The sequence below is a fragment of the Phyllobates terribilis genome, unplaced genomic scaffold (genome assembly GCF_046119375.1).
Source record: "Phyllobates terribilis strain yellow unplaced genomic scaffold, ASM4611937v1 Scaffold_140__1_contigs__length_4765195, whole genome shotgun sequence".
Taxonomy (NCBI): Eukaryota; Metazoa; Chordata; class Amphibia; order Anura; family Dendrobatidae; genus Phyllobates; species Phyllobates terribilis.
In genome coordinates this window covers 4,338,393-4,359,470 of record NW_027362900.1, presented here as the reverse complement: position 1 = coordinate 4,359,470, position 21,078 = coordinate 4,338,393, and the positions used below count along the sequence as shown (strand labels likewise).

The window sequence follows — 21,078 nt, the reverse complement described above, 5'->3', positions numbered from 1 at the left end:
TTGAGGTGTGCAGTTTTTAAAATGGTGTCACTTTTGGCCATTTTCTGTCTTATAGACCCCTCAAAGTCATTTCAAATGTGATGTGGTCCCTAAAAAAAAAAACGGTTTTGTAAGTGTTTTTGGAAAAATAAGAAATTGCTGATAAACTTTTAATCCTTTTGACTTCCTAACAGAAAAAAAAAAAAAAAATGATGCAGATGTAAAGAAGACAGTTGGGAAATGTTATTTATAAATTATTTTCTACAGCATGACTAACTGGTTTAAAGGAGTTGTCCGGTCCAAATCGATAAGTCTGCAGAATTATAAATCCCCCCAGTGTGCACTGACTGTTTCAGACCCGGGACTGGAAGGTATGTTTGAGTTATACATACTTCCAGACAGTGGGCATGGCCTTGCTCCATACACTTGTATTGAGCGAGGCCGCCCCCCCCACTCGTGAAACGTTCAGCTAGTAGGCATGGTTGACTAGTGGACGCCGCCTCACTCCATACAACTGTATGGAAGTGAGGTTATACCCACTGACCGGCAGTATGTATAGCTCATACATACCCTTCAGTACAGAGTCTGAAACCTACAAATTCTCACAGCGCACAGTGACTGTAGATTTATTGATTTGGACCAGAAAATCCCTTTACAGACATAAAAATGGAAAGTTTGAAAATTGCAAAATTTTCGCCAAAATTCCGATATTTTCACAAATAAACTCCACTAATAAACTTCACAAATTTTCCACTAACAAAGTACAATGTGCCTCGAAAAAATTATCTCAGAATCACTGGGATTTGTTAAAGTGTTTCAGAGTTATTACCACATAAAGTGACACTGATCAGAATTGTAAAACAAATTCGGGGGTGAAGGGGTTAACAAGATACAATTTCCGGATAAAACATTTCCAACATTCTGAACATGAAAAAGGTTTTCTTCCCTGTGTGACTTCTCTGATGTGTATTAAGAGTATTTCGGTGTAAAACATTTCCCACATTAAGAACATGAAAAAGGCTTCTCCCCTGTGTGACTGCTTTGGTAACTAAGAAGAAATGATTTCTTCACAAAACATTTCCCACATTCTAAACAAGAAAAAGACTTCTCCCCTGTGTGAGTTCTCGGATGTTTAATAAGCTTAAGCTGCGATTTCTCTACGAAACATTTATCACATTCTAAACATGAAAAAGGCTTCTTCCCTGTGTGGGTTCTCTGGTGTCTATCAAGATGCGATTTCTGTGTAAAACATTTCCCACATTCTAAACATGAAAAAGGCTTCTTCCCTGTGTGGGTTCCCTGGTGTCTATCAAGATGCGATTTCTGTGTAAAACATTTCCCACATTCTGAACATGAAAAAGGCTTCTCCTCTGTGTGGGTTCTCTTGTGCTTAACAAAATTGAATTTTTGGTTAAAACATTTTCCACATTCTGAACAGGAAAACGGCTTCTCCCCTGTGTGAGTTCTCTGGTACTGAACAAAACTTGATTTCTGTGTAAAACATTTCCCACATTCTGAACATGGAAAAGGCTTCTTTTCTGTGTGACTGCTCTGGCGTCTAGCAAGATGTAATCTCCAGTTAAAAAAATGTCCCACATTCTAAACAAGAATACAGTTTATCCCCTGTGTAAGTTCCTTGATGTGTGATAATATTTTATTTCTGTATAAAACTGTCATGCCTCGGGATTTGATCGGCGGTCCTGTTCTTTTCTGTTGCCATCTTTGTCCACGAAGCCACAGCAGGTTCTGTACCTGTATGGGTGCTGATTACCATTTGCCTTTGTCCATTCATTTTGAATAGCAATTGTTTTTCATTTGTTATCTTGCCTGTCCTACTAGTTAAATCTTCCCCCTGCTGGTCTTCGCTGCTGGTGATAGTCTATAGTGGATTCTGCTTGGAGTTCTGGTCCTACTTCTGAATATCTAGGCCAGTCCAATAAGTGTACTGCTTGGGTTTCTTCCTATGCTGCACGGTTCCTTAGGAGGTACATGATACACTCAACAGCCTTTCAGGGAGCCAGGTCTCAGTTGTCTTCTCTAGTTTTACCTTCAAGATTTATACAGGTCTCCCCTGTGTGAAGTCTGTGGTGTTTAACAAGGTGTGACTTTACTACAAAACATTTTCCACATTCTGAACATGAAAAAGGCTTCTCCCCTATGTGAGTTTGCTGATGTTTAATAAGCTGTGATTTCTTTGCAAAACAATTCTCACATTCTAAAAAGGCTTCTCTTTTGTGTGGGTTCTCTGGTGTCTATCAAGATGCGATTTCTGGTTATAACATTTCCCACAATCTGAACATGAAAAAGGCTTCTCCCCTGTGTGAGTTCTTTGGTGGCTAACAAGATATGATTTATGGATAAAACATTTTCCGCATTCTGAACATGAAAAAGGCTTCTCCCCTGTGTGGGTTCTTTGGTGTCTATCAAGATGCGATTTCTGGTTAAAACATTTCCCACAATCTGAACATGAAAAAGGCTTTTTCCCCTGTGTGAGTTCTTTTGTGACTAACAAGATACGATTTATGGTTAAAACATTTTCCACATTCTGAACATGAAAAAGGCTTCTCCCTTTTGTGGGTTCTCTGGTGTCTATCAAGATGCGATTTCTGGTTAAAACATTTTCCACAATCTGAACATGAAAAAGGCTTCTCCCCTGTGTGAGTTCTTTGGTGACTAACAAGATATGATTTATAGTTAAAACATTTCCCACATTCTGAACAGGAAAAAGGCTTCTCCCCTGTGTGACTTCTCTGGTGCAGAACCAAACTTGATTTCTGTGTAAAATATTTCCCACATTCTGAACAGGAAAAAGGCCTCTCCCCTGTGTGACTTCTCTGGTGACTAATAAGAGATGATGTATTCACAAAACATTTTCCACATTCTGAACATGAAAATGGCTTAACCCCTGTGTGAATTCTCTGGTGTTTAACAAGATATGATTTCCAGATAAAACATTTCCCACATTCTAAACAAGAATACAGTTCCTCCCCAGTGTGAATTCTCTGATGTGCGAGAAGAACTGATTTACCTACAAAACATTTCCCACATTCTGAACATGAATATGGCTTCTCCCCTGTGTGAAGTCTCTGGTGTCTAACAAGGTGTGATTTCTCTACAAAACATTTTCCACATTCTGAACATGAAAAAGGCTTCTTCCTTGTGTGACTTCTTTGATGTGTAGCAAGAGTTGATTTATCTACAAAACATTTACTGCACTCTGAACATGAAAAGAGCTTCTCCCCTGTGTGAGTTCTCTGGTAACTAATAAGTTGCGATTTCTTGTTAAAAAATCTCACACGTTCTGAACATGAAAATGGTTTCTTTGCTTTAAGAGCAGTTCGTTTTTTAATGGTTCTTTCATGGCTTGGATTTTCCTTAGTTGTCAGCAATGAATCAGAAGACAGGAGCTGTTTCGAAGGATCAGATGACAGATCGTTGCTGCAAAGGGATGATGGTATTTCAGGAGTAATGTCATTCATTTCAATTGTATCTTGTGGGATCTCAAGCTCAACTGATTTAAAAATTGAAGATGTCAGCTGTCCCTCTGATCTCCTGGTACAGTCATCTGCCAAGAAGAAAACCAATTATTATTTTTTAATAAAATATCCTTGAAATTAATATTTTTAAACATTTCTACTCAAACTGTCCGTAAAAATGTCAAATTATGTAAAATATTGAATTATGCACCAAGATGACAGATCACAGTCTAATAGAAAACCTCATAGGATGAACCAGTGGATCGTAGTGTTCAACTGTTTGTTCATTCTGCCTCCAAAATATGGAATAAAAAGCCAAACAATGTTATGTAGGCAAAAATGATACCAATAAAAACTTCTACTCATCTCATAAAAAACAAGACCCTATTCAAGTCCATCATCTGTCAGTGGAAAAACGGATGTTTCCTCATTATTAGTGACTCAAAGGCTCTTGAAAAGCAACATGGCTTCCATAAACCAATCCAGCAATATCCGATCTCCCAAAGTCAAATCTCCCTCTCACTTCTGAGCCTTGCAGTGCGTCCAAACCACATTTAGCATCCATGTATTTGACATTACTATAGTGAGAAAAACCCATTTAATTTACGGTGTGTGTCTCCTGGAGCACAATCTGGGCACTATGTGTTGGGTAATAAAATGGTATATTTCCAATTTTCATTCTCCAACATCCACTGTGTGCTAATTTCCGGAAAGTGCCTGTGGAGTCAATATAGTCACTATTCCTACAGATGAATTCACAGAGGGTTATAATGTCCAAAATGGAGACATTATGGGAATTTCTACTGCTGTGTTTTTTTGCCATTTTGTCACATTAGGGCTTCTGCAAATGATGTGTCCCATCTCCTCTGGGATCTGCTGCTGTGACGACTGATTCAGTCACCAGGAGCCGCCTTATTCATCCTGCAGGCCGCGCTGGTAATGGAAGAGACATCTGAACCAAAGCTCTGGGTGACTCATGCTCTGTCTAGCCACTAAGATTAGGGTGCCTGGGACCTGTAGTACCATCCAGTCTGGCAGTATGGGTGTGTGCTGTCCAGCTGAAGTAATCTGGTCTCTGCTTCAGCCAACTGTAAAGCACCGCACCCTACTAAAGCTGGAAGCATATTGCTGGAAGCTGCCAGATACAGCCTTGTTCTCCTCTGGTTCAGTCCTCTGTGCTCAGCTCCCGGCTTGTGTATTTGTTTCCTGCTGTGACCCCAGCCCGTTTACGGACTACTCTTGTGTCTTCTAATTTTGTATTTTCTCTTCCCCCCCTTGTTCTAACCCGGATACCTGACTATTCTTCTTCCCATCTCACTCCCCAGAACAGCAGGTAACACCTTAGCCCAAGCCTAAGAGTCTCTGTGTAAGTCCAGATCCATGTAGAGGGGATAAAGGGTAGTGAGTAATGATGAGCGAGCATGCTCACTACTGCTCGTTACTCGCCCGAGCATCAACCTGCTCGACATGCTTGGCGAGTATTTCCGGCTTGCTCGGGGGGAGCTCGGAGTCTCCGCCCCGCATGTTTGACGCTCTTTAGAGAGCCAACGAACATGCAGGGATTCCTGCCATGCACTGTAATGTCGTAGCCATGTTGGTTGTGGCATTACAGGGATTGGCTGGCCGCATAGCGTCATCAGGTCTATATAAGACCTGATAACACTAGGCTTGTCACAGTCTATCCCGGAAACAGGCAGAGTAGGGAGAGGTGCTGCTGTGTGAGGGACAGAATTGGCGGTGTAATAATTAGATATTGGTAGTGGTACTCCAGGAGTATATATATATTCATCTGAACTAACAGTCCTTCTGAGGACTAATCCAGCTGCATATATTCAGTGGTGATAGCAGGAGTTAGGCAATCAGGCAGTCAGGGTTTGTGGCAGTGTATACAGCACAAGAGGGTCCATTGCACGTTCCGTCTGCTGCTGCTGTTACAGATATCTGTAGATATAGCCCAAGGTATCAGGGGCCAGGGCTAAAAAATTTTTTATCTTGATTATTTGCTTAAAAAGTAATCCAGAGTACACCATTTTACTGCTCCATTTGCTTGTTCGCAGAATACAGCCAGATTTTTTTTATTTTATTCACATTACTGTATTGTGGAAGCAGAGAAACTTTTTTTTTCAATGATCAGACTATTTAAATTCAGACAGCTGTGTTTTGTTGAACCAATTGATAGTTGGTCGCTGACAAATACCATACTATTTGGCAACTACCTGAAACTGTGGCCATCAGACGTGATCCCATATGACTGCCCTAATAATCCAGCAATTTTTGTAAGTGTGTCAAATATTACACTCCATTTAAAGAATTGCAGTTGTGGGTTCAAACATATTCACAATTGGCCGCTGACAAACAATCTGTGAACAATATTGTCAGAGTATTATTACACCACTGACAAAAAAAAAAAAACATACAAAAATAAGCTAAAATAGAAACAATTGTTAAGAAACATTCTTTCCAGGGTAATGACTTGTATATAAGGCCAAAGAAATACTAAAAAAAAATGTATTGACTGTGGAAGACATTTATGCGACCAAAATGAACTCATCTGGAGCTGATGATACCACCAAGCAGCACCTGTCCCTATTGTAAATGCATCTAACAGCATTATCAATAGGGAGTAGAATAGATTTAAAAATTTTTGGGCAGCACACAGTATAAGGCAATAATAGCTGGCTGGATCGGTGTAATACGCTATCCATACTGCGATTCCTCACCCGTAAATGAATTTCAGATAAGACAGATTCTATATTCTAGAATATTAACTATTTGAATTATCTTTCCCCTTATTAAAGAGTGTGTCTCCTATACTGTTATTGCATATGCAGCAATTTCAAGGGCTGCCAAAAATTAGGACGGAACCCAATACACATTTGAAATGTCGTAAAAATAAATAAATAAATAAAAACACAGTAGGATCTTTCATTAGTATAAAAACAAGACTCGCCAATGTACCCTCAATGTAATAACATTGTTCAGCTCATGCACCTCCTCCTCCTCCTGTTCAGCCTCCATCTCCGAAATGACCACATCAGTCCCAAGTTGGAAGCTTGTAGCACTGCCTTGGCCAAGCGGCAAAAGGATGTGCTGAAGATAATATGCTTAATGCTTAGGTGACAAACCACACACCGGTGCAGTTGTTGAAAGCTGTAACACAGCAGCCTGATCTGTGGCTCTCACCGCTGAACATACAGCTAGGCATGGTCATGTGTGACAATGGCCAGAACCTGGTTGTGGGGAAATGACAGACGGGGTAGATACAGTTTCCCTATATGCCAGTCCTTTCATCCAACCTAACGAATATGGATGTGGTGAAATACAACTCTCTCAGAGAAGCAGCCCTGGCTAAGAAAAGTCTGTGTGAAGGTTCCCTGGCACTCTATGGCTGCTATTTTAATGTGGATCGGACGTGCTTATGCATGTTATTTCTCAAACCGCATTACAGATGAGGCCATTGCCCAACCCTGTAGTCATGAAATTCAAGGCGCAAAGAAAGATCTTTGTGTGTCGAAGCACCACTGAGAAGTGTGAGCTGATGTTGGACGGGCTGCCGTTGCTTATGCAACAAGCTGCATGAGAGGACTTCCTGGGAGAAATGACAGCTGGACTACATACGGTTTCCCTCTATGCCAGTCCTTTCACCGAGCTAAAGAATATGGCTGTGGTGAAATACAACTCTCACCGAGAAGCAGTGTCAGACTGAAGAACATTGGGCCCACCAGAGGATTTGATTCTGAGGGCCCACCTTTATCCCCAGCTCAAGAGCCCCATAGTAGCTGCAAAGTTTGCGCTATGAACTCTCCAGATGGAGCAGCCAGGGCCCACCGGAGGAGTCTCCTGTTCTCTGGTGGGCCCGTCCCACCCAGACAAGAAGCAGCCCCGGCTAAGAAGTCTGTGGGAAGACTCTCGCCTAATGTCGAAACCTTTAAAAGGAAGTTGAAGACACACCTCTTCCGACAAGCCTACAACCCCCAGTAACCCTTGCTCCACCATATTGCTGCACGACCAGCTGTACCCTCACCCATCCCTTATAAACTGTTTGTGCGCCCTCACGGGCTGGGTCCTCTCTCCTCTTGTACCAGTCCGTAACCTCTTTTCACATGTAAAGCGCCATGGAAAAAATTTCGCTATAATAATAATTATACTACTTGTACTGTGGGTCAATTGATGGCACTTTCCTGTTGTCTGCCCCTAAATTGATGTGTTTTGCAGCTTTTGGTCCCGTTTGAAGGTGTTGTGTATGCGTTGGGTTTTGACCCCCATTGAATCCAATGGCGTTCGGCAATGTTCGGCGAATACTCGACAATTACATTGGTGAATATTGCAAAAACGGTGATTGTAATCTGAATCGAATGTTGAAATATTCACTCGTCTCTAATTAGAAACACTCTTAAAAAATTATGTGGGCATGGCATGATGGTCACCCTGGTGATATGGAGGTGGAGGATGAGGAGAAGGAGGATGGCGACATAAAATAGAACAATTCCTGAGCGTACAGCCATGTCTGCGTGTGAAGGGGTGCATGGGAATAGACCCCAAAAAAAAACCCACTGGATTTGAGTTTATGCTCGATGCTATCATCTGGTGGTGTTGAGACGTCTGGCCCAACCAGCCCTTGTTCATTTTGATAAGTCAGCCTGCCAGAATTTTCAGTTGACAGGCAGATGCGCCTATCAGTTATATCATTTATAATGTCCCCAGCAGTATTAAAAACCATCTCTGACAAAACGCTGGCAGCCAGGACCTCCAAGGCGTAGAGAGACAGTTTATGCCATGGGTCCAGCTTGGATACCTAACAGTTGTAAGTAGAGATGAGCGTTGTTCTACTCGAACTGTTCGCCAATCTCAAATTCGAGCTGTTTTGGGCGGTGTTCGAGCCGTTCGGCGAACACGAACGATTTGAGAAAAATTCGGCTGTTCGAGGTTATGTTCGATAACTGTTCGTGCACCAAAATCATAACTGGATTTTTTCTCAGTAATGATGAAAATTAATGTTAATACGCAGTTTGAGTGTACAGCGGGGTGGGGGGAGGGGCAGGGGATGGATCTCTGCAGGAACAATGAAGATCTCCATTTTTTTTTCTCTTTCCCGCATTTACAGTGGGGAGGTGCAATCTGTCAGCCTATCAGCAGCGCACACACGGAGCGAAGTGCTTTTTTTCACACAAGCAAGGGCATGTGTCATTGGCAGTGTATGTCACATGTCCTTGCCCTATAAGACCAAGCCATTTTCCCCGTCGCCACCATTTTCTCACTGCTACAGCTGCGTGTTAGACGGCACCGCTGTTGCTGTGTGCGCTATACCTTGTTAATTTCAAGCCAATTTTCGCACAAATCTACAGATAGCTTGGGAGTAGGGAATAGTTGTGATTGCAGTCCTTTTAAGGACTAGGCTACAGCATTTCCTACGACTTTTATCAGGCAGGTCTGTGCTCTTAAATAGATAGATTGTGGGAGTAAAGACTAATTGTAATTGGAGTCCTTTTCAGGACTAGGTTACATCAGTTCCTATCAGTTTTTGCCAGGCAGGTCTGTGCCAGTGCTGTGCAAGTTTTTTTCACAGCATTTGGCTGAATCTAGCAAAGCTAATCCTTTTTGGCCTATTGCAGAGTGTGTTAGTCAGTGGAGTAGCCTATCTGTGTTGCAAGATATACCACCTGTGTATAGAATACCAATTTTTTTACTGCACCTAGTGAAGTAAAATCTTTTGGGCATAGCATCATTCTATTAGTCCATCTATACTGACCTCCATCAGGTTGCAAACTGAATATAATTTTTTTCTGCATCTAGCTCTGAAAAAATATTGGGCTTCTAGCTGTGTGTGGGTCTTGTTCTATTAATCCATCTATACTGACCTCCATCAGGTTGCAAACTGAATATAATTTTTTTCTGCATCTAGCTCTAAAAAAATATTTGGCCTTCTAGCAGTGTGTGGGACTTGTTCTATTAGTCCACCTATACTGACCTCCATCAGGTTGCAAACTGAATATATTTTTTTCTGCATCTACCTCTGAAAAAATATTGGGCTTCTAGCTGTGTGTGGGTCTTGTTCTATTAATCCATCTATACTGACCTCCATCAGGTTGCAAACTGAATATAATTTTTTTCTGCATCTAGCTCTGAAAAAATATTGGGCTTCTAGCTGTGTGTGGGACTTGTTGTATTAGTCCATCTATACTGACCTCCATCAGGTTGCAAACTGAATATATTTTTTTCTGCATCTACCTCTGAAAAAATATTGGGCTTCTAGCTGTGTGTGGGTCTTGTTCTATTAATCCATCTATACTGACCTCCATCAGGTTGCAAACTGAATCTAATTTTTTTCTGCATCTAGCTCTGAAAAAATATTGGGCTTCTAGCTGTGTGTGTGTCTTGTTCTATTAATCCATCTATACTGACCTCCATCAGGTTGCAAACTGAATATATTTTTTTCTGCATCTACCTCTGAAAAAATATTGGGCTTCTAGCTGTGTGTGGGACTTGTTGTATTAGTCCATCTATACTGACCTCCATCAGGTTGCAAACTGAATATATTTTTTTCTGCATCTAGCTCTGAAAAAATATTGGGCTTCTAGCTGTGTGTGGGTCTTGTTCTATTAATCCATCTATACTGACCTCCATCAGGTTGCAAACTGAATATAATTTTTTTCTGCATCTAGCTCTGAAAAAATATTTGGCCTTCTAGCAGTGTGTGGGACTTGTTCTATTAGTCCACCTATACTGACCTCCATCAGGTTGCAAACTGAATATATTTTTTTCTGCATCTACCTGTGAAAAAATATTGGGCTTCTAGCTGTGTGTGGGACTTGTTGTATTAGTCCATCTATACTGACCTCCATCAGGTTGCAAACTGAATATATTTTTTTCTGCATCTACCTCTGAAAAAATATTGGGCTTCTAGCTGTGTGTGGGACTTGTTGTATTAGTCCATCTATACTGACCTCCATCAGGTTGCAAATTGAATATAATTTTTTTCTGCATCTAACCCAGCCAATAGTTTTGGCCTAATACCACAGTTTGGCCACTCAGCTCTGCTCAGTTACCATCCATTGTTTTTTTGTGCAATCAACTCCCGAGTTGTGAATTAGTTAACCACCAAAATGAGTGGAAAAAGGCCTGCTGCTGGTGGAAAGGGGAATAGGCGTGTTGGGAAGGGGAAAAAAGGTTGTGTCCGTGGGGTAGGTGTTAAAGCAACAGTAACATCTGCAGAAGAAAGACCATCTTCCAGCCAAACTAAAATGTCTACTTCTTTTAGCGGACAATGTGATAAGATCCCTTTCTTACGGCCACGCCAATCGCTACAAATTCCAGATGAGGCACAAAAACAGCAGGTGCTTCAACGGATATCAAGTGCTCCTTTAAGTGGGCTCTCCTCCACATCAACTTCAACATCACAAATACTCCAGTCCTCAAAGGTGTCACCCAAATCGCACTTGCTTCCTCACAGCTCCCAAATCTCCAGCTGCCCGTCTGAGTATGAGGTAGAACAGATGGTTGAGTCTGCAGAGCTGTTTACTCATACTATAGCCTGGGAATCAGAGGTCGACTCCAGCGCTTCTGTGAATCCAGACGAGGAAATGATCTGCACTGATGCCCAGAATCTTTATGAGTCGGATCCAGGACCAGACGCAGAAGGTTCTGACCATAATGTAGACCCTCATTCCCAAACTGTAACTCTTGTTGGTGGAGACAATGAGGAAGACGATAATAAGACTCAAATACCTGATTGGAGCGACAACTTTATTTTTTTGTCAGGGCAGGAACAGGTTGGCTCTGAGGACGACGGATGTGATAACACACAGGGTGATGATGATGAGGTTGGAGATCCCACTTACTGTCAACCCACAGTCAGCCAAGAGATGAGGTCAGCAGAGGAGGTGGAGGAAGATGCTAGTGACGACGAGGTCAGGTTGCGCCTTCCTGGACAGAGACGTAGTACTGGAAGCACGTCAACAACTGCATCCTCAAACACAACTCTGCCTCTCACCACAAGTCGTGGTGGCTCTTCAGGTCGCATGGGTGCTAAGCCTTGCATAGCCTGGGCATTTTTTCAGATCGATAAAGATGACCCAACTCGTGTTATCTGTAACATTTGTCAGCAAAAGCTAAGTAGAGGCCAAAAAATACATAGTTTGAGTACTTCATGCATGAACCGGCACATGGACATGAAGCATAAGTTGCAGTGGGAAGCTCAGTGTGCTACAATGCGGCCTAGCCGGCCGGGCCAACCACCGTCTGCCATATCTTGTGCATCCGCGGCCTCTTCATCCTCTGTGACTGGGGGGACAGCAGTCACACCTGTTTTGGGGCGCAGACCTGCCACCTCTTTACCCGCAACAGCCAGCGTGATTGGCAGGTCATCATTTTCTTTGGAGGTGGGAACACCAGCTGGTGTTGAGCGCTGTCCGACATCGATAGCACCACCTTTGGATCAAGGCAACCTAACATGTCCGCCTGCATCTTCCTCACAGACCGGCAGTTTGCCGGGGACACCCTTATCAACCCCGTCTAAGCACAATAGCCAGCCCTCGGTCCCTCAGATGTGGACAAGTAAAAGACCATTTCCTCCTAGCCATGAGAAAGCTAAGAGGTTGAATTTCACCATCTGCAAGTTCTTGGCTACAGAAATGCTGCCTTTCCGCCTGGTGGACACAGAGGATTTTCGAGACCTTATGTCCGTCGCAGTGCCCCAGTACCAGATGCCCAGTCGGCACTACTTCTCAAAGAAAGGTGTGCCTGCGCTCCACCAGCATGTCGCACACAACATCACCGCTTCTTTGAGAAACTCTGTGTGTGACAGGGTGCATTTCACCACAGACACTTGGACGAGTAGGCATGGACAGGGGCGTTACATGTCGCTGACTGGGCACTGGGTAACTATGGTGACAGCAGGACAAGGGGCTGCTGTCCAAGTCTTGCCGTCCCCACGAGTTGTGCGTCAATCCTCTTTATGTCAAAGTTCCTCCACTGCTTCTGCCTCCTCAACCTCCTCTCGGTCTTCCACCTGCACCCAAAGCCTGTCTGGTCATGCCACAAGCTTTCTAACTGCGCAGAAGGAATCCTGCACACCTCCTTACTATGCTGGCAGTAGGGCTCAACGTCATCAGGCGGTTTTTACATTGAAATGTCTGGGAAATGTGAGTCACACAGCTGAGGAGTTGTGGTCAGCTCTGGAGAACCAATTTCATGAATGGTTGTCTCCACTGGACCTCAAACCAGGGAAGGCCGTGTGCGACAATGCTGCAAACCTGGGTGCGGCCCTTCGCCGGGGCAATGTCACACACGTGCCTTGTATGGCTCACGTGTTGAACCTGGTTGTCCAGCAATTTTTAGCCCACTATCCCAGACTAGATGGCCTTCTGCAGAGGGCACGGTTGCTGTGTGCTCACTTCCGCCGTTCGCATCCCGCAGCTCAGCGACTTACATCTCTACAGAAGTCGTTGGGCCTGCCACTTCACCGGCTAAAATGCGATGTGCCTACCCGGTGGAATTCAACTCTGCACATGTTGCAGCGACTGTGGCAGCACCGACAAGCCCTGGTGCAATACGTTCTGACGTATAGCCTGGGCCAACGAGATTCAGAGGTGGGGCAAATCACGCTGGAGGAGTGGTCTCAGATCAGGGACCTATGCACCCTTCTGCACAGTTTTGAAATGGCGACGAAGATGTTTAGTGCTGACGATGCCATTATCAGCATGACTATTCCGGTGATTTACATGCTGGAGCACATGTTAAACAGAATTCGGAGTCAGGTGGTGGCACAAGAGGAGGTGGAGGAAGTAGAGGAGGAGGAGTTGTATGCGGAAGGGCTAACATCTGCAAGGTCCAGACGGTCGGCAGCACCAAGGCGGCAGGCATGTGAGGGTGGGGGAGATGGTTTTACCAGGGCGCATGGTAGCAGCCAAACTAGTGAGGAAGGTGCAGGAGCCCAGGAAGAAGTGGAGGACGAACTGATGGAAGACTCATCAGATGAGGGAGACCTTGATCACATTTCTGTTGTGCGAGGTTGGGGGGAGAGGACTGAGGAAGGAAGCATGATTGTTACCTCGCCACCAACACAACAGGGACTTGGTGCTCCTGGATGCGCAACACACATGAGTGCCTTCTTGCTGCACTACCTGCAACATGACCCTCGAATTGTGAGGATTAGAAATAATCCTGACTACTGGGTTGCCACACTGTTAGATCCTCGGTACAAAAGTAAATTTGCAGAAATTATTCCTGCCATAGAAAGGGATGCACGCATGCAGGAGTATCAGCAGAGACTGTTGCAGAATCTTACATGTGCTTTTCCACAAAATACCAGTGGTGCACGTAGTGAATCTCACAGTTCCAACTTGCCAACCGTGGGACCGTCAAGTGTTCAGCACTCAAACCGTAACAGAACCACAGTATCTGCTGGTAACATCAATTTTGCGGAATCATTTCACCACTTTTTTAGCCCATCCTTTGCAAGGCCACAGGAGACAAGAAGTCTGACACATAGTCAACGCCTAGAGACGATGGTACAGGAGTATCTCCAAGTAAACATTGAAGCCACGACTGTGTCACTGGACCCTTGCTCTTTTTGGGCTTCCAATCTGGATAAATGGCCGGAGCTAGCCACTTACGCCTTGGAGATCTTGTCATGCCCCGCAGCCAGCGTTCTGTCTGAACGTGTGTTCAGCGCTGCTGGTGGTGTGCTGACAGATAAGCGCACGCGGCTCTCCACTGATAATGTAGACAGACTCACGTTCATAAAGATGAACAAATCATGGATCCGAAACGACTTTTCTACCCCTGTGTCATCCTGGGGAGAGTAAAAGCTTGATGATTGGTTAAAATCACCCTACCAAACGTTTTAAGCTTTCAAATTACTAATCATGTTTATCTGTATCTTGACTGGAAAATAATTTGGGCTTTGTAGCAGTGTGCAGCACTGATCCTATTAGGCCATCTATAATAAGCTCCACCAGATTTAAAATTAAAAGCTGCATCTAGCCCGGAAAATAATTTTGGGGCTCCGAGATGCGCAAGACACATAAGTGCCTTCTTGCTGCACTACCTGCAGCATGACCCTCATATTGTCAGAATTCGAAGTAATCATGACTACTGGGTTGCCACACTCTTAGATCCCCCAAACTTTTCGATCAACCTTTTCATTTTAATAAAGACCAAAAAAATGGTCATTTTTGAAATTATAAGCATTAGCAGGTTGTTAGAAACTGAAATCAAACAGTTTTCAACTCAAAACTTTATTCTAGGTGATGTTACATTTTCACATAGGACCCCTTGTTCGAAAGGAGCTTCTGAACTCTCTCGTCCATTGAATTTGTCAGGTTTTGGATGGTTTCTGCTTCAATTGTTTTGCATGAGGACAGAATACCCTCCCAGAGCTGTTGCTTAGATGTGAACTGCCTCCCGCCATCATAGACACTCCTTTTAATGATGCTCCAAAGGTTCTGAATGGGGTAGAGGTCATGGGAGCATGGGGGTCACACCATAAGTTTGTCCCCTTTTATGCCCATATCAGCCAGAGATGCAGATGTTTTATGTGCAGCATGAGATGGTGCATTATCATGCAGAAAAATGATCTTGCTGTGAAATACACGGTTCTTCTTCTTGAACCATGGCAGGAAGTGCTGTTTGAGAAAATCCACATACATTATGGAGTTCATCTTTAGCGCCTTCAGGGATCCTAAAGGGGCCGACAATCTCTCTCCCCATGATTCCAGCCCAAAACATTACTCCACCTCCTCCTTGTTGGCGCTGTAGCCGTGTTTGCGTGGGGTGTCCATCAACCAGCCATCCTCCACTCCATCCATCTGGACCATCGAGCGCTGCACGGCACTCATCCGTGAACAAAACTGTTTTGAAATCAGTCTTCATGTAATGTTTGGCCCACTGGAGCCGTTTCTGCTTGTGTGAAGTGGATAGAGGAGGTCGACAGGATGGCGTATGCACAGCTGCAAACCTCTGAAGGACCCTGCATCTTGTTGTTCGGGGGACGTTGGAGGCACAAGCAGCTTCAAAAACTTGTCTGCTGCTATGACAAGGCTTTTTGGCCGCTGCTCTTTCAACCTGACGTAATTGCCTGTAGGAAAGAGTCCTCAATTTGCCCTTATCAGCACGCACATGTGTGTACTGTGAATCAGCTACATACTTCTTGATTGCCAAGACACTTCATCCTGATCATCGCACAATGTTGATTGTAGTCATGCCTTGACCTAAACACTCCACAATTTGTTGCTTCTCAGCAGCCGACACATCCTTTTTCTTTCCCATTTTGGCAGAAAATGTAGGCTGCTTAATAATGTGAGAGAGCCTTCTTAAGTAGTCTTGCCTTTCATTGGACACACCTGCCAAACTAATTAGCACAGGTGTCTGCAATTGCTTACAGTGATATAAAGAGCCCTGACACACATCACCATCAATGAGTTTAACTGACAAACAAACAAATTCTTCCCTTATCACTCCTAAACACTTTTTGCATAATAATTTGGAACGCAGTGTACATGTGCTTTTCCACAAAACACCAGTGGTTCACGTAGTGAATCTTACAGTTCTAACTTGCCAACCGTGGTCTGTATGGAGTTGTTCAATAAAGGGCCCAAAATTAAGATAACATAGATGGGAGAGGTCTCTATGAATAGGAATTCCTAAGTATTTGATACCCTGTGAGGGACAGGCAAAGGGAAAGTTGGACTGGATGGAATCCTATATGGATTTGGGGAGGGAGACATCGAGGGCCTCAGACTTCGCTGCATTGATTTTAAAATTTGACCATGTAACAAAGTGATCTATTTCAGCCATAACAGCATGGATGGATATATGTGATTGAGTGATATACACTAGGACATCATCAGCAAATAGAGAGCACTTGTACTCGGTGCCTCCCACCTCAATCCACCTAATATTGGGGTTATGGCGAATTGATGAGAGCAGGTGCTCCGTCACTAGGATGTATAAGAGAGGGGACAGAGAACATCCCTGCCTTGTCCCATTGGTGATTGTGAAAGGTGATGAAAATGTTCTGACGCGCCCCCTGGGCCTTGGGACACCCGGAGCCGGACCCTTTTTGGTGGATGCTGGTGGTTGTAGTCTCCGTGGCGGCAACCCGGTTCCGTGGCTCAGGGCGGTCAAACCAGTGGCGGAACTATTTATGTGGTTTTGATGTTTAAATGTCCGACTACGCCACCCGTGGATTGCGGTCAGAGTGAACCGCCGCTCCAGGGCAGACCGCTGAGGCTGGTGTTGTGGGTGCAGCAGAGCGTAGCATAACTCCCCACGGGAGGAGTATAGCCTCAGGGCAGTGTATGCGGAGGATGGGGGTGATGGTGCAGGGCAGCAGCAGTAACGACACGGAGTCAGTGATGCAGTCCAGGGCCTTTACTCACAGTTCTTATTATCCAGACCACGTCTGCAGGTAACGGCTGCCCACGTGGTACTGTGCTCACCAGGTGAGGGGCTCAGACAACTCCCAGATAACTTTGGAGCACTTCACAGGACCCCCTTTGTGTGTCCTTTGTCTGGCCTTTCTTACCAACACTTCTGTCCGGCTGCCTCGGGCCTCCTCTTGGTAAACTTGGCGCCAGTTTCCCTGACCCTATGTGGTGCCTTCCTAGCGGGTGTAGCGAGGGGCTGCGCCACATAAAATGTCAGAGCCTCCGGTTTCTAGCTGAGGGTCGTTTCCTGCCTCCACTAGTTCGGGGACCGGTCTCCCCCTTTGGCCTGACCCCTCCACGCAGGTGGATTCGGGCGTGCGGTGGCGACTCGCCCGTCCGCACCCCTGGGATCCCTTCATTCCTCGTTCCTGGAGCCTTCTCCGCTCCTCTTCCTTCCTTCTCCCTCTTCCAGGCCTGGGCCTCTGTTACTAGGCCCGCCTCCGGAGCAGAGCTCATGCAGAGCCCCTGCTCCCTGCCACTTCTGCTCAGACTTCTCTGCACTGAACTAAGATGGTGCCCACCTTTTATACTCCCTTCTCAATGCACCCAGGAACTGCTTCCTCCCTGCTCCTACACTACAGGGTTCCCCTTCCTCAGTGTTCCCTCCCCCCACTCCAGCCAGGGACAGGGACTGTCGTGCCCATCTCAGGGGCATATTGGTCGCCCTGCCCCACGGCAATGTGGTGTAATGCATGCAGGTGTCGGGTCCTGATCCACACTCCATCCTTACCTGAGAGTGAGATATCACACCTCTGGGTGAGGTGCAATACGTCTGTAGCAACCGAGCCCTCAGGGTGCTACAGTTCCATTTATCTTCAGCCTAGGTGACGTATTGCGATACAGGGCCGTGATTTTGGCTATAAAAGGGTCCCCTAGACCCCTACCCCAAGCTTTTTAAGAGAATCATATATGGCGTGCCAGGAGACTCTATGGAATGCTTTCTCAGCATCCAACGAGAGTATCTAATTACAAATTTTTAACTGCATCTAGCCCAGGAAATACTTTGTGCCTAGTAGCAGTGTCTGCTAGTCAGCGGATTATCCCGGCTGTTAAGCAAGCTACACCACCTGTAGTTTAGACACTTAATTTTTTCAAAGGAAATGATTCGGGACCATGGGATACTTAGTGAAGAGCATCAGGAGGCACCCCAAGGCATAGGGGCTGGGGCTGGCATTAGGATGCCTTGCGGTGGACAGCCGAGCTCGATCCTTATAAAAGCTTTTTAACTGCAGCAGCTTTAGTGGACGCTACTGGAGCTGGAATTACGCGGCTGCTGGCATGAGACTTGCCCTCCAATAGATCCTTGTAAATGGATTTAAAGTGTATTCATTCAAATTAGAGAGACAATTTAAATTAAAAAGCTTAGAGCTGCCTCCACCACAGGGGGGCTCGCTCGACCCACCAGCGGACAGGCACCAGTATTGGGAGAGGGGGGCTGGCCGTCAGGGTTCACCGCGGCTCTGGCACAAACCCGGCGACACGGAGGTGGCACGGGCAGGAGCGGACTGGTCGTGTCGGCTTCTCACTTTTTGGATTTTAGAAGGGCATGACATGCCTATATCTGTGTCTCCCCCTCCTTTTACTCCTCCACCTCTTTTATTTTCGCATGACTATATGTACTTGTCACTTTTCCATGTGTTAGTTATGTCTTCTGAGCAGTTTGTCAGCTTTTGGACACCTTTGAAGGTGTTTTCTATGTGTTTCTATGTGTTTTTGTTTGCCTGCCATTGTTTTTAACGGTGTTCGAAGGTGTTCGACGAACAGTTCGGCGAACACACGGGTGTTCGACGAACCGAACCGAACTCGAACACTACGGGGGTGGCTCAACACTAGTTGTAAGGCACAGAGAGGAATCATGGAGGACACTGGTACGGTCGCCAAGGTAGTCCTTCAGCATCTTCCAAAACTTTTCCCTCCTTGTCAGAGTACCCCGTTTATTAGAGCCTGGGCACTGGGAGGGTCTGAGAAGACTGTCCTAGACCTATGACAGCGTTCCCCTGCCTCTGGTTTGTGTCTCTCCTGCCTGTATTCCTTGGTTGTCCAAGGAACTGTGACCTCTGCCACCAGCGTTGTCAGATGGGAATTTTTTTTTATATAATTCTTCAAGAGCCTGAACTTAATATCTCCAACAATAAACTCCTTTGGTTTCCTCCCTCTACTAACCTACCTATACCTGACTTTTACTAACCTACCTATATTTGACTGTTACTAACCTGCCTTTCCTTTACCTGACTTTTACTAACCTACCTATATCTGACTTTTACTAACCTACCTATACCGGACTTAAAAATTTCCTTTTAGTTGGTGCCACCATAACTCCCACTCTGCACGCCTGCTGTCTTGGGTGTCATATTTGACACACAACTATCCTTTATTCAACGTGGAAAATCACTCACTTGCTCATGTCACCTGCACCTTAAAAACATCTCCAGAATTCAACCTTTTTTCACCTTTGATGCTGCAAAAACTCTTACTGTCACTCTTATTCACTTCTGCAACACTCTTCTAATCAGTCTCCCTCTAAACAAACTGTCTCCTCTCAATCCCTTCTGAATGCAGCAGCCAAGGTCGTATTTCTATCAAGCTGCTTCACCGACACCTCTACCCTGTGCCAGTAATTGCACTGGTTAGGTTAAACAAGCACTACAGAATACAATACAAACTCATCTCTCTCACCCACCAAGCTGTCCACAGTTCTGCACCGCCCTATATCTCATCCCTCATTTCTGTGTATCACCCCTCCCGTACCCTCCATTCTGCAACTGATCTAAGACAGACATCCTCCTTAATCAAAACCTCACACCTCAGTCTCCAAGAATTCTCTCATGCCATGCCAGTTATCTGTAATGCCCAAAATGTACGGGTACAACATGATGGTTACGGTAAAGGTAGCGGAACATAAAGTCGGCCTTGTGTGCCAGACTGCCAACAGCCAAGACTTCCCTGTTCTCACCAAGAGGACGACTGTCCATGTTCTCCTCCTCCTCTTCCTCATGATCACCCAATCCACGTTGAGATGAGATGAGGCTGGGCTGAGTAGCATCACCCTGTATAGTTCCCTTCTCCGCTTGCAATGTCTCCTCTTTAATTGTGAGCAGTGAGCGTTTCAGTAGACAGAGAAGCGGGATGATGATGATAATTATTGCTTCATCGCCGCTCACCATCTTGGTGGAGTCCTCAAAGTTTTGGAGGGCGGCACAGATGTCAGACATCCATGCCCACTCATCAGCTCTTATGTGCGGAGGCTGACCTGAATGCCAACGGGCGTGTTGAAGCAGGTACTCAACAACTGCTCTCTGCTGCTCAAAATCATTCCAAACATCTGCAACGTTGATTTCCAAAGTGTAGTCACATCACACACCAGTCGGTGAGCTGGAAGCTGCAAACGCTGCTTCCTTAGAGAGGTATTCACATTGGTAGGGTCCTGACATTGAGAAACACCTTATCGCGGCTGTCAGGTACACATGAATTGGCCAATTTATGCGCTAAGATTTCTCATTGATTTCTATATTCCACAGCAGTAATGCTATTCATATTTCATATTTACATGCGCTAAAATTTCTCATTTATTTCTATTTTCTACAGCAGTAATGCTATTCATAATTATATACTAAGCGTTACAGAGTACTACTTTGTTTATTAATTGTATATGAAGGTAGCTCCTCCTAGTAAGCACCTGTTCACACCTATTTCTTGTATTGGAAGCGCTGTCAGTTTTTTCTATCTCGCTATTCCCTGGCCTCTCCTCTCGGTCAATCCCTTCACTGGCTCCCCATTGACCTGAGACTCCAGTTCAAAACCCTAACCCCAGGAGACCTCCACCGCCAGAAAAATGCTTGAGTTTCCCATAGACTTAGATTGGGCTCGTTGCTCGGGTTGAGCACTCGAGCATTCCAATTTGCTCAACTCGAGCAACAAGTACCCGAGCATTTTAGTTCTCACTCATCGCTAGTAATGAACAAGGCAATCTATGAAATCTGGAAAGGGAGTAGATAGTGCCAAGACTGTTTGTGGTAGCCATCCTTTCTGACCCCAATACATTGAGTCTGCAAACTATTCCAGTAAGATCTACATTCAAATAGCTAAATGCTGCTCTTTCCCTTCTTCAATACCCAAAGTCATTTGAACAGTTTTGGGTGTTGGAGAATGTTGTGGTCTAGAGGCAAAATGGTGAGGATACACTACCAGCAAAGGTG

The 21,078-nt window shown here is 44.9% G+C and overlaps 1 protein-coding gene and 1 pseudogene across 1 annotated transcript; one reads left to right on the top strand and one right to left on the bottom strand.

Moving 5' to 3' along the window:
* The window catches only part of LOC141205550 (uncharacterized), a 241,269-nt pseudogene that overhangs the window by 38,038 nt on the left and 182,153 nt on the right, over positions 1-21,078 (top strand).
* Positions 854-20,828, bottom strand: LOC141205547 (uncharacterized). Its single transcript, XM_073664113.1, has 3 exons — positions 20,825-20,828; positions 2,445-3,544; positions 854-1,578 (listed from the first exon to the last, which is right to left on the bottom strand). The coding sequence occupies exons 1-3, from the start codon at positions 20,826-20,828 to the stop codon at positions 982-984; spliced, it is 1,701 nt and encodes a 566-aa protein (XP_073520214.1). The 3' UTR covers positions 854-981.

Bases quoted from the DNA above. Each gene is read 5' to 3' on its own strand.
- LOC141205547 (XM_073664113.1), bottom strand. The intron at 1,579-2,444 runs TTCAGATTGTGG...ATTCTTGTTTAG, and splicing joins GGGAAAAAGCCTTTTTCATG to AATGTGGGACATTTTTTTAA.